Source organism: Gracilinanus agilis, chromosome 6 (assembly GCF_016433145.1).
Source record: "Gracilinanus agilis isolate LMUSP501 chromosome 6, AgileGrace, whole genome shotgun sequence".
Lineage (NCBI taxonomy): Eukaryota > Metazoa > Chordata > Mammalia > Didelphimorphia > Didelphidae > Gracilinanus > Gracilinanus agilis.
The window spans coordinates 287,960,604-287,972,232 of NC_058135.1; the positions used below are offsets into that span (position 1 = coordinate 287,960,604).

Here is an 11,629-nt window from a genome sequence, read left to right on the forward strand (position 1 = left end):
GCAGGAGAGAGAGAGGGGGCGGTGAGTGCAGCCGGGGCTCGGGCAGGGGAGGGGGCCGCCTGGGGCTCGGAGGGAGGGGAGGGGGCTGCCTGGGGCTCGGGCAGGGGAGGGGAGGGGGCTCACCTTCACAGGCCAGGCCCTGGCGGCTGAGGCCGAGCATGAGGGAGGTACATCTCAGACACTTGGTGGGGGACACGAAGTTCCGGGGGCGCAAAGCATGGGAGCCGGGCTGGAAGGGGAGCCCGGGCAGGTCACCCCCAGGCCCCCCAGGCCCCCCGAGCGTGACTCAGAGGCCGATGCCGCCCCCCCGACCCACCCAGCCCAGCCCATCTCGGATGCATCTCGCAGGGGATCGTTCAGAGAAGGACGTCCCATTCTGAGACCCCCCGGGGCCTCCTGCCGCAGACGGCGGGGCCGGGGCACACAGGAGGGCCCTCCCGGCTGGGCTTTCGAGGGGCCCGTCCGTGTCAGACACGTCCCTCCCCCGGCCCCGCCGTGGCTCTGACCTTGGCTGGAAGACTGTCGCCGGGAGCCGGGGCCGGGGCTCGAGGAAACACGGCCTGTGCTCAGAGACAGACACAAGTCAAGGGGGTCCGAGGGCCAGGAGCCTGGGGGAACCCTGTGTGGGTGTGGGGAGGAGGCAGCGAGGCCCAGCACGAGCCCCTGCACCCCACATTGCTCAGCGTTTCCTGGGCCTCGGCAGGCACTTCCTTATTGCTTGTGGGGAGGCAGAAAGGAACGGGGGGCTGGAGAAGGGCAGCGCCTCACCCCCATCCGCATGCTGCGGCGGCCCTCTGGCCGAAGCTCTGACTCGGGCCCGGGGCGCCGGGGGTCCGGGGCGTCCGGGGAGTTGGGAGGGTCCTTCGAAGCGTCCTTCTGTGGGACACAATCGGGGAAGCCATGGGCGGAGGAAGAGGCCGAAGGCCGTCACCCCCCCAAGACGCTGCCCAGCAGGGCCGCCCGCCCTCCGGCCGCCCTCACCTCCGAGCTCCGGAAGGACAGGAACGGAATCAGGGATCCGGACGGCTTGGAATCTGGAAAGAGGAGGGCAGTCGAGTCCGGCGGGGATCCCGAGGCTCGAGCCTCCCCGGGACCCCCACCCCCGCCCCGGCCGAGGTCCGGCCTCCCCGGCTCACCCCCCGGCCCTCGGGCCTTCAGCTCTTCCCTCAGCGCGGCCAGCTCCTGCCGCAGCGTCTCATTTCGCTTTTCGGCCTCCTGCAGGTGGCTGGGGGGACAGAGAGGGGCCTCGTCTGAGCCCCTGGGGCGCCCTCGCTCCCCAATGACCCCCCTCCTCAGGGGACACCCCCAACCCCAGCCCTACAGAGTGTGGCAGGAAGGGGGTGCTCCGGGCCGCGACCATCAGAGCCAACGAGGCTGCTGGTCTAGGCGAGCCCTCGAGGCCCTTCCGGCCGTGGGTCCGGCCCCCATCCTAGGTCCTTCCCGGCTCTGGTCTAGGCTGCCCCCATCCCCGGTTCCTGGCCCACAACCGACCAGATAGAAACAGAACCAGAAGCAGGCCGCGAGCCAGCCCTCCCCGCAGACACAGGAGGCCTCCAAAGGTCCCTCCTGATGGAGTCGGAACCAGCAACTTTGCCCCAGAAGGGCGACGCTGAACACGGGCTCGAGGCCGGCCCTGCCGTGTCCTGGTCGTGGACTGGACGGCCTCCGTGGCCGGCGATAAGCTCCGTCGTCTCCGCCATGCTCGGAGGCCTCCCCAGCCCCCCTCGTCACCTCGCCCAGCCAGGGTTCTGGCGTCCCTCCCCGCCCCGCCCCATCCGGGCTCTGGGGTCTCGGGTCCGACTCGGCTCTCAGGCCTTGGGAGCCTCCGTTCTGGGAGCGGCGCCTCTCCCTGCCTCCCTCCATCTCCTCAGAGCCCTCCCGCCCCGCCGAGGGCACCCACCTCTCCCCTTGGCGCTGGGCCTCCCGGACCCGGCCCAGCTCCTCCTGCAGGCTCTGCTTGGCTCGGATCTCGGCCTCCAGCGCAGACTGCAGCTCGAGCTTGGCCGAGGCCTCCATCTTCTGGAGCCTCCGGGCCTTCCACTGGTGGTCCTGGCCCAGGAGAGTTGGGCTCCAGTGAGACCCCCCACCCCCTCCGGCCCCCGGAGCCCCGGCCAGGCCTCCGCCTGGCATCCGGACGATGGACTCTGGTGAAGTACTGTGAAGCCCGAAGGCCCCCGCCTGGCCCGAAGGCCCCCGCCTGGCCCGAAGGCTGACCTCCAATGGCGAAATGCCAGGCATGACACCCAGGCACAAAGAGGCCTGCGGGGGCCGCCCCCTCCCCAAGTCCAGATGCTCACCAGGGGCCGGGCCGGGAGGGTCTGGGTCCCTGCGCTGCGCAACGACTCCAGCTCCTCCGCCATCTTGGTGGCCAGAGCCTGCAGATAGCCTCGAGAGACCTTCTCATCATTCACCCTGGAGGAGGGCAGAGCCAGCCTCCTGAGCCCCAGCCTTCCTCCTCCCACCTGGGCCTAGCCTCAGGCCCCTCGCCATGAGCCCAAACATTTGCTCTCCCTCCCGGCCTCCGCTCTCCCTCCCGGCCTCCCCTCTCCCTCCCGGCCTCCCGGCCTCCCCTCTCCCTCCCGGCCTCCCCTCTCCCTCCCGGCCTCCCGGCCTCCGCTCTCCCTCCCGGCCTCCCCACGCCCCAACAGAGGGCGGGGAGCTTCCCCCACCAGGTGAGGATGTCGGAGATCTGGGCCTCCCAGTTGCTCTCGCTCTCCCGCCGCTCTCCTTCCAGCTGTTTCTTGACCTGCCTCTCTCGCTCGAGCTCTCCTGATAGCTGCCCAGAAGGAAGAAAAGAGCCCAAAGCCCCAAGTCCGTCACTCCAGGCCTCCCCCGCCGCTGCCTCCTGACACACTGCACCAGTCACTCTTCCCTGAATTCGCCCGTTTCAAATCTCTGCCCATCCAAGTCCCTGCAGTTATTGCCGCTCCGTGCCTCGGTTTCCCCATCTGTACAATGGGGATGAGAGGGGCCGGACTAGCCACCTTCCCCGGGAAGCCCTCCTGGATAGGGCCGGTGCCCAAGCCGGCCAAGCGGCGCACCTGCTGCTGCTCCTGGGTCAGGCGTCTGTTCTCCTCCTGGAGCCGGAGCAGCTCATCCTTCCCTTTGGGGCTGGGGGCGCTGCAGGGAGACGGCACAGGAGGCCCCTGAGCCCGAGGCGGCCCCCGAGCCCCCGAGCCCCCGCCCGGCCCCGGCCCCGGCCCCGGCCCCCCTCCTCACCTCTGGCTCCGAGCCTGCTCCAACTGGGACCGCAGAGCCTCCATCTCCCTCTTCAGGGCCTCCGGCGGCCCCCCGCCCAGCGGCCCAGAGCCATTGGTCTCGGGGGGCGAATGGACGGCCTGCGGATGGGGGCAGAGAATCAGCTCCCCGGCCTGTACCCCAAGCCCGGCACCAGCCCCCGCAAGGTCACGTGTGCCCCATGTGACCCCCCACAAAGTCACGTGTGTCCCCAGATTGGCCGTGGACAGGGCAGGGGCGGGTTTGGCAGTGGCCAAGCTAGAGGGATGGAGCTAAGAGGGGCCCGTGGGCGTGGGGGGACCACACAGGTGGGGGGCCATAGGGCCAGGGGGTGAGGGAGGGGGACCACAGGATGGGGGGACCACGGGGGCAGGGACCTCCCGAGGCCCCTCAATCGCAGTCGGGCTCAGTGAATGGGGAGCCCCTGGGCTCTCGGGGTACCTTGGCCTTGGTCCGCTCCTTCTCGCGGCTCCTCTCCCTCTGCCTCCGGAGCCGGCTCACCTCCTGGCTCAGGGCAGCCAGCTTGGCCTCGAGCTGAAGGGAGGGAAGGGGAGCGCCAGGGGGCACGCTGGGTGCCAGGCCTGTGCCAAGCACGTTACGAGTATCACCCCCCACCCTGGGAGGGGGGCCGCGATGATGCCCACGTTACAGACGAGGGACACGAGGCAGGGAGGCTCCGTGACGGGCCCGGGGCCACTCAGCCGAGACCGGACTTGAACTCAAGTCTTCCAGCCTCCAGGCCCAGGGTGGCCCCGACAGGAGACCTGCCTTGGTGACCGTGTGACCACAGGCGGCCCATTTATCCCCTCCGTGCCTCAGTTTCCTCCTCTGTAAGATGGGGATGGACAAGAGGGAAGATTCCTGCAGGACTGACATTCCTGGGTTGTGAACCCCAACGTGGCTGCCTGGTCCGTGCTGGCACTGCCATCCTGGAGGCAATGCCCGCTCATACCTCTGGAGGTGGCAGGGATCGGTGCAGAGGCCAGCAGGGGCCTGGCACACTGCAGACACTCAGGGCCTCGAGGCCGGCCTCCATCTGCTGGATGAAGCTGCCTCCCACGGTCTGGCCCCGGGGAGGTCACTGAGGCTCACCTGAGGCCAGCCTCTCGGAGGCTGCTCTCCCCCCACTCCCAGAGGCCCCTCCTAGGCCGGCCTCAGTTACCTCAGCCTGGGTTTCCCGGGCATCGTCCAGCTGACGGCTCAGAGCCTGCGCCCGGCTCCCAGCCTCCCCTGCGGCCTCCTCGGCCTCCCGAAGCCTCTGCTGCAGCTCCTTCTGCCTCCCATCAGAGACGAGCAGCTCCTGGGCCTGGGCCTGCAGCTGATTCCGAGCCTCAGACAGGTCCTGGGAGCAACAGGATGGGGACGGACAGAAGCTCCCAGCAGGCCTGGAGGCCCCTAGACCCCCCTCCCTTCCCCCATGTCCCAGGGGCCCCACCTGGCCAAGAGGGGGCCAGCCCTGCCCCAGAACCAGCCCTGGGTCCCCCTGCCAAGGTCTGACCCCACCCCATCCCGCAGCGCTGCTGGCCCAGAGTCACGGAGGCCCCAAACCTGGCAAAGCCGGTCTCTCTCCTGCTGCCAGCTGCTCGCAGGGGCCGCCCCCCCACCTGGGGCAGCCTCCACCTGGGCCTCTGTTGGGGAGAAGAGGGATGTGACACGGGGAAGGGGAGGCCCTGGCTGCCTCCCTCCCAGCAAGCCCAGGGCTCATGGGCCAGCGAGGAGCCCAGGAGGGCAGAGGCTCTGGAGGGGGCCAGAAGAGGCTTTAGATGGTCAAGTCTGATCCAACTCAGGCCCAGAACAGGCCTGGGGGGCCTGGAAGCAGGAAGATTAGAGTTCAAATCCTGCCTCAGACACAGATTAGCTCAGAGACCCTGGCCAAGTCACTTCATGGATTTGCCTCAGTTTCCTCAACTGTAAAATAGGGATCCAGCACTCGCCTCCCAGGGCTGCTGCCACGAGGATTAAGGGAAAGTTTTAGCACTCAGCAGGGGCCTAATAAACGCTTGTTTCCTTCCCTTCCTTCCAGGCCTCCTCTCTAGCCTCCCCTGCCTCAGTTTTCTCAGCTGTAAAATGGGCTCATCACCACCACAGTCCCTGCAGCCTCAGGGGCCCTGCGGGTACCTGCCAGCCTCTTCCGCAGGGTCTCTGCTTCCTTCCGAAGCAGCTCCAGCTCCTTGTACCCAGGGGCGACTCTCTGCAGGGCATCTGGGGGAGGGGAGCCTGGCTGAAGCCCCGCCTCCAGCCGCGCCCCGCCCCGCCCCGCCCTCCTGGGGCCACAGGGACCCGCCCTACCCTGCAGCTTCCCGCTCAGCTCCGCCTTCTCCTTCTCCAGGATCTGCAAGCTCTGCTCCTGGCTGGAGGCCGCCAGCTGGGGGCTCCTGTCTGAGCCCGGCCGGGGACCTGAGCTGAGGAGCCATGGGGCAGTCAGGGGGAGCGCCCACAGCCGCCCTCAGCTGGGAGAGAGTTAGAGGCCCCGCCCCGCCTTATGGAGGCCCCGCCCCCAGCCCAGCACTGCGCACGCCCTGCCCACAATCCAGAGGGGGAGGGGCACACTTACGTGAAGGTGAAACCCACAAAAGGCAGGTGGTGGCCAGAGAAGGTCCCATGGGAGGCAGGTGGCAGGGTTCCCTGCGAGGAGAAGGAAAGCTCAAGGGGACAAAAGGGACCCACGGATGTGAGAGAAGTGTCTAACCAGGTGCCAAGGAGGGGCTGCAAATGCCTCCCGGCCACCCAGGGCTGATCATCTCTCCACAACCAGGCTACTGTGGGAGCCTCCAGGCTCCTCTCCAACCCAGGCATCCGCCAAAGGGCTATTCCTAAAGAGCCATTGACCAGGTCACTCCTCTGCTCAAAGACCTTCCGTGGCTCCCAACTGCCTCAAGTATGAAATCCAAACCTCATTGTCCTAGCGACCCTCTTCTCTTCCCTCTTCCTTGCCTATCAGGAGCAAAGACCCTGATTCAGGCCTTCATCACGACTCAGCTGGGCTATTACAATAACCTAATTGATTATTTTATGAAGAGAGACAGAGACAAAGACAGACAAGAGACAGAAAAAGAAAGAAAAAGAGAAAAAGAGAGGAGATAGAGAGATTGAGAGACAGAGAGAGAACGGGAGCCTCTATTTATTCTGTGTTGTACTCTATATCTCCCTTTTGTCCACAGAATAAAATTTTAATCTCTTAGGACAGCTAGGTAGCTCAGGAGATTGAGAGCCAGGAGGTCCTGGGTTCAAACCTGGCGTCAGACCCTTCCTAGCTGGGTGACCCTGGGCAAGTCACTTAAACCCCATTGCCTAGCCCTTACTGCTCTTCTGCCTTGGAATCAATGCATAGTATCAATTCTAAGGCTGATGAGAGGGTTTAAAAACAAAAATTAAATCTTCAGCTTGGCAGTCAGAGAAGCATCTACTTAGGGCAGAAGGGGGCCAGAGAGCTGGGTCGTCTAGCCTAACGCTCTCGTTTTTCAAAAGAGGAAACTGAGGCTAGTCCAAGCTCTCCATAAGTGGGCTGCTGCCCAGGCTCCCCTCTCTGCTTTACGTAGTCTACTTCAAACCAAACTCTCTGACCCTTGTTCTCATCTCCAAGCCTTTGCCCATGCCATGCCCCATCACCCTCTTCCCTGCCTCTGCCTTTTTTTTTTAACTTTTTTTTTTTTAAACCCTTGTACTTCGGTGCATTGTCTCATAGGTGGAAGATTGGTAAGGGTGGGCAATGGGGGTCAAGTGACTTGCCCAGGGTCACACAGCTGGGAAGTGGCTGAGGCCGGGTTTGAACCTAGGACCTCCTGTCTCTAGGCCTGATTCTCACTCCACTGAGCTACCCAGCTGCCCCCCTGCCTCTGCCTTTTGAGACGCCCCTTCCCTTGCTTGGCATCTCAGCTGTCTTGTGGGCCCTTGCCGGGTCCCTCTCAGAGCAGGGAGCCCTGGAGGTGGGTCCCTCCCAGCCAGCTCCCGGGGGATTTCACATGGGCGAATGCCCAGAGAAGAGACAGACTGGCCACAGGGAGGAGGCAATGGCAGAGCTGATGCCCTCGCCGCTGCCCAGGTGCATAAGGAAAGGCCATCGTCGAGGGGCTCAGTCTGCGTCCCCTCTCTTTAGGTGCCCATCCCTGAGCAATCACAGCCACGTACTCAGTCGATGCCTCATAAATGTTTGCAGGCCAGTCACGGAGACGGGAAAGCCTCGAGTTCTGCCCCAAAGAACGTGATCTGGAGGACACCCAGGGCCTTCGCCCCTGCTGGGCTTCCTGGAGCCAAAGACTACAACTCCCATGAGCCTTACCATGTGGGGTAAGCCTCCTTAGGAGCTGGCTGGCCATCCAGAGCCTACATCAAGGTCCGCCATGATAACTGGAGGGGAAGCTGGATTGGAGAGGCCAAGGAGGCTAAAGAAACCTGAGAGAATGGACACTCCCCCTGCTTTGGCCTGGATCTCTTGGGTCTAGACTAAACTACCCCCATCTTTAAGGTGGGAGGACGCAAAACCCAGTATCAGGTTATGGCCCTTCCCAGAAGGCTCCCCAGACTCAGGGCCAGCCTTGACCTCTCACCGGGTGGTTAAGGGTGTCATCATCCACATCAAAGTTGGAGGTATCCACAGGCCCCTGGAGTTCAGGGATGTAGGGCGCGGTGCTGGTGGGGAGTCGCTCCCAGTCCACACCCTCAAAGAAGGGGTGACCCCGGAAGTCATCAAGGCCCCCCCGGCCCAGCCTCTCCTCCTGGCGACACAGGAGTTTGCGGATCAGGTCCCGGGCACTCTCTGACACTTCAGGGGCATCTGGGGGAAACTGCAGATGGTCCTGGAGGAGGAAAGAGAGTGCGGGGACCCCAGACTCAGCTTAGGTCCTTCTCCAGGGCCCAGTCAGTGATCCAGAACCCAGGGGATGTGCACTGTACCTCTAGCCTAGAACCTCAGGCATCCCCACCTGACCCCAGAAGCCAGAACCTGAAGTTGTCCCTCAACCCCAGCCTAGAACCTGAGGCATTCCCTTGCTGCTACCTATAAACTAAATGTATATTTTCTTCCAAGCTAGAAGCTGAGTGGCTGTCTCTGACCCCTAGCCTTGAATCTGGAACATCTTCACCCTAGCCTAGAGCCCCAGGAATTGCTTCCTTTTCTCGGTCTAAGCTCATAGGCACCCTCACCCCATTGCATCCTGGAACCCAGACACTTGTCCATTCAGGCTAGAACTCAGGCCCCCAGGCTCAAACCCTAAGATTTCTTCCTGAGTCTAGAACTTGGGTATGTGTCCATCTCCCTTTCCTGGGAACCCAGACTCGTAGCTTTTGAGGTCATGAAGCCTGAGCCCTTCATTTCCCAGTTCATTTCACTCGGAGGCCCCCAGACAGAGGGAAGGGAGGACCGACCAGGCCAACACCGTCTCTCTCAGCCCAGAACCCTGGCCGGTGCCTCTCCCATTCTGCCCTTTGTCCAAGACCCTGAACCTTTCTTAGTGCCCTCCTCCTCCTGCCCCATCCTGGCCCCCAAAGGGTCCCTGAAAGCCTGACCTCATAGTTCATGATCTTGCCATAGGTCTCCACTAGAGATTCAGCGTAGAAGGGCGTCTCTCCAAAGAGCAGCTCGTACATACAGACGCCCAGGGACCACCAGTCGCACTGGGGCCCATAGTGGCCCTTTCCTTCCTCCATGGCTTGGAGGATCTCAGGGGAGATGTAGTCAGGAGTGCCAACAGCCACTGACGAGTCCACCTGTAGGCCAGCGATAGGGGCAGGGTAAGGCTGGGGGCCCCGATGGGTGTCCGAGGCGGCTCTGTCCCAGGGCTTCCACTCACCATTCCATTGGCGTTGAGCCTCAGGCAGGAGCCAAAGTCGGCCAGGCGAATGTGCCCATTTGTGTCCAGAAGAACGTTGTCCGGCTTGACATCCCTGTGCCAGGAGAGCCAGGGTCTGGTCAGAGAGTGCAGAACTCCCAAGGAGGGTCTTAGCGAACATCTCCCTGGCACAACCCCGACTCACTGTCCAAAAGGCCAACCGAGGCCTAGCGAGGGAAGCCCCTGGGCTCCCAAGCCAGCATGCTCTGAACTCAATAGGCATCTGGTGCGTGGTATGTGCCAGGCACACACTATCTGGGCTGAGCGGGACGGCCACATCCTGAGAAAGGATCAGGGGCCCCCGGCAAGATGCCTGGATCCTAGGAGGGAACAGCAGGCTATGGAAGGAGTACTTTGGGTCTTGGGGAGAAACTGGCAGCCACATTTGGGATGGGGGACTGGAAGGGGAAGCTGGTGGGGGAATGGAAGGAAGGGGATAATTGGAAGCCACCCAGGTTGGCTGGCGGCTACTCAGAGATAGCCAGGGCCAGCGGCCACAAACCAGGGTCTCAAGGTCAGAGAACCTAGGGCCAAATTCCAGCTTTGCTACTTAATATCAAGGGACACCTCGGGCAATTTCCTTTCTCTCCTTGGGCCTCAGTTTCCCAATTTGTAAAACAAGGGGGTTGAACTTGATCACCTATTAAGTATATGCCTGTCTGTGATATCATGTAATGGCCCCCGGGTTCTAAAAGGGATAGTAGATAGGGGACCAGGATCCTGGGTCCTTAGAGAGAAGAAGGGCAGGCAGGCTGACCTGGTGAGTAGAAATGGGCCTGTTGGGCCTAGAATAGGGGAGCAGGCCTGCAGGCCTAAACGCAGGGGAGAAGGAGCTGGGCACCTGTGCACGTAGCCCAGCTGGTGCAGGGAGTGGATGGCCAGCACCATCTCAGCCAGATAGAACTGGGCCAGCTCGGGCGGTAGCCGGTCCTCAAAGCGACTCAGCAAGGTCAGCAGGTCCCCACCGGCGTAGTAGTCCATCACCAGGTACTGGGCAGGGGACAGTGGGAGCGAAGGGAAGGAAAAGGCATTTCTTCAGTGTTAAGGACTTTATAAATCACATCATTTGATCTCCAAGCCCGAGGCCCCTCGGGGTACGGAGCCAGGTCTGAGCATCTCCAGCCCTAACTTATCGACCATCCACCCTCCAGTCCATCCTTCCAGCTGTCCAGGTAAACTTCTCTGATGGTCGCCAAAGGGAACCAGCCCCCAGCGGTGACTTTCTCACATCTGCCCCAAGGCCAAATGGCCCAGACAGGGGAGTTAGCGCTGGCTCTGGCCTGGCCAAGCAGCCTCCTTGACTATTTATCTTGCCTCTGCCCTGCGTCGAGCCCAAACCACCAAGGCCCCAGGGCAGCCCCTCACTGCCAAACCTACCAGATAATCATCATCCTGGAAAGCACAGTGGAGAGTCGTCACCCAGCGGCCATCTCCCTTCACCAGGACATCTCGCTCCTCCCGGAAGCAAGCCGTCTGGAGGAATGAAAGGAAGAAAGAATGAAAGGCATCAGAGGATTGGAAGAAAAGAAGGTCCTGTGCCCAGTTCTGCCACTTTGGCCAAGTCCCTGGCCCGGACCTCAGTCTCCTCAGCTGTAAAACGAGGAATCTAGACTAGTGCCGCCTCCAGGTGGGCTAGTCTCTGTTCTGTATCACTGGCACCAACCTTATCCTCCCCACATTCCAAACTCTAATACCCCATGCTTTAGAAAGAAGGCAGGGGGATGACTCCACTGACCTCAGCCCTCTTCAGCATCTCCCATTTGTGTAGCATCTTCATGGCAAAAATCTGGCCTGTGTTCTTCTGTCTCACCACAGCAACCTGCAAAGACCCAGGGAGAGGTCATCCATAGGGATAAGGGGTACCCCTCTCCCAGCACAGACCCTTCCTCCCCTGCCACCCCCTCAGGACCTCTGGAACTCACCTCCCCAAAGGCTCCTCGGCCAATCACTTTGAGGATCTCAAAGTCATCCCTCTGGAGCCTCAGCTCTTTCACCTTTGTCACGAAGGGGGTGGCTGGCAGGAGGAGAAATGGGTGTGAGGGGGCAGTGAGAAGTAGGGCTGGAGGTGCCCAAGAGCCCCGTCCTGTGGCTTAGGGGAGAGCATCCTGGTCTCCAGGTTCAGAGGAGCCCAACTGATAGCAACATGTTTGGGGGCCCTGGGCAAGGCCCTCGTTGGCCCCTAGTTTCCCCCTTTGTAAAAGGAAGGAGTTGGATAGGTAACAGGCAATATGGCATTGTGGAGTCCTAAATCAGGAGGCAGAGGCCTGGTTTTGAATCCTGGCTCTGCCATCTCCAAGCCAACCTTTCATTTCTCTGGCTCCCAGTTTGCTCACTTGTAAAATAAAGGGTTTAGAACTTCCAGTGTGGGTTGGCCAAAGCAGGAATTTGTTTTATATATTGGTTACAAGGGTATTTTTTTCTTTTTCCTTTTCCAAGGTGTGTGTATGTGGGGGGGGGCAGGGTAGTAAGAAGGAAGGTAGGAAAGAAGATAGGGAGGGAAGGAAGGAAGGGAGGGAGGGAGGGAGGGAGGAAGGAAGGAAGAAAGGAAGGGAGGGAGGGAGGAA

At 62.0% G+C, this 11,629-nt stretch overlaps 1 protein-coding gene across 1 annotated transcript in view; it reads right to left on the bottom strand.

Annotated features, from left to right (window-relative positions):
- CDC42BPG (CDC42 binding protein kinase gamma) overlaps window positions 1-11,629 on the bottom strand; it is an 86,812-nt gene that overhangs the window by 65,297 nt on the left and 9,886 nt on the right. The window contains exons 2-24 of the mRNA XM_044682024.1: window positions 10,988-11,079; window positions 10,801-10,884; window positions 10,443-10,538; window positions 9,907-10,055; window positions 9,027-9,120; window positions 8,743-8,943; window positions 7,785-8,033; window positions 5,792-5,862; window positions 5,527-5,639; window positions 5,356-5,439; window positions 4,786-4,865; window positions 4,400-4,579; window positions 3,679-3,771; window positions 3,220-3,338; window positions 3,042-3,111; window positions 2,670-2,776; window positions 2,298-2,412; window positions 1,901-2,049; window positions 1,137-1,225; window positions 982-1,034; window positions 769-876; window positions 507-560; window positions 124-229 (exon numbers count right to left, since the gene is read on the bottom strand). Of these exons, the coding sequence (XP_044537959.1) occupies window positions 124-229; window positions 507-560; window positions 769-876; window positions 982-1,034; window positions 1,137-1,225; window positions 1,901-2,049; window positions 2,298-2,412; window positions 2,670-2,776; window positions 3,042-3,111; window positions 3,220-3,338; window positions 3,679-3,771; window positions 4,400-4,579; window positions 4,786-4,865; window positions 5,356-5,439; window positions 5,527-5,639; window positions 5,792-5,862; window positions 7,785-8,033; window positions 8,743-8,943; window positions 9,027-9,120; window positions 9,907-10,055; window positions 10,443-10,538; window positions 10,801-10,884; window positions 10,988-11,079 (2,556 nt within the window). The remainder of the gene's footprint in view (window positions 1-123; window positions 230-506; window positions 561-768; window positions 877-981; window positions 1,035-1,136; window positions 1,226-1,900; window positions 2,050-2,297; window positions 2,413-2,669; window positions 2,777-3,041; window positions 3,112-3,219; window positions 3,339-3,678; window positions 3,772-4,399; window positions 4,580-4,785; window positions 4,866-5,355; window positions 5,440-5,526; window positions 5,640-5,791; window positions 5,863-7,784; window positions 8,034-8,742; window positions 8,944-9,026; window positions 9,121-9,906; window positions 10,056-10,442; window positions 10,539-10,800; window positions 10,885-10,987; window positions 11,080-11,629) is intronic.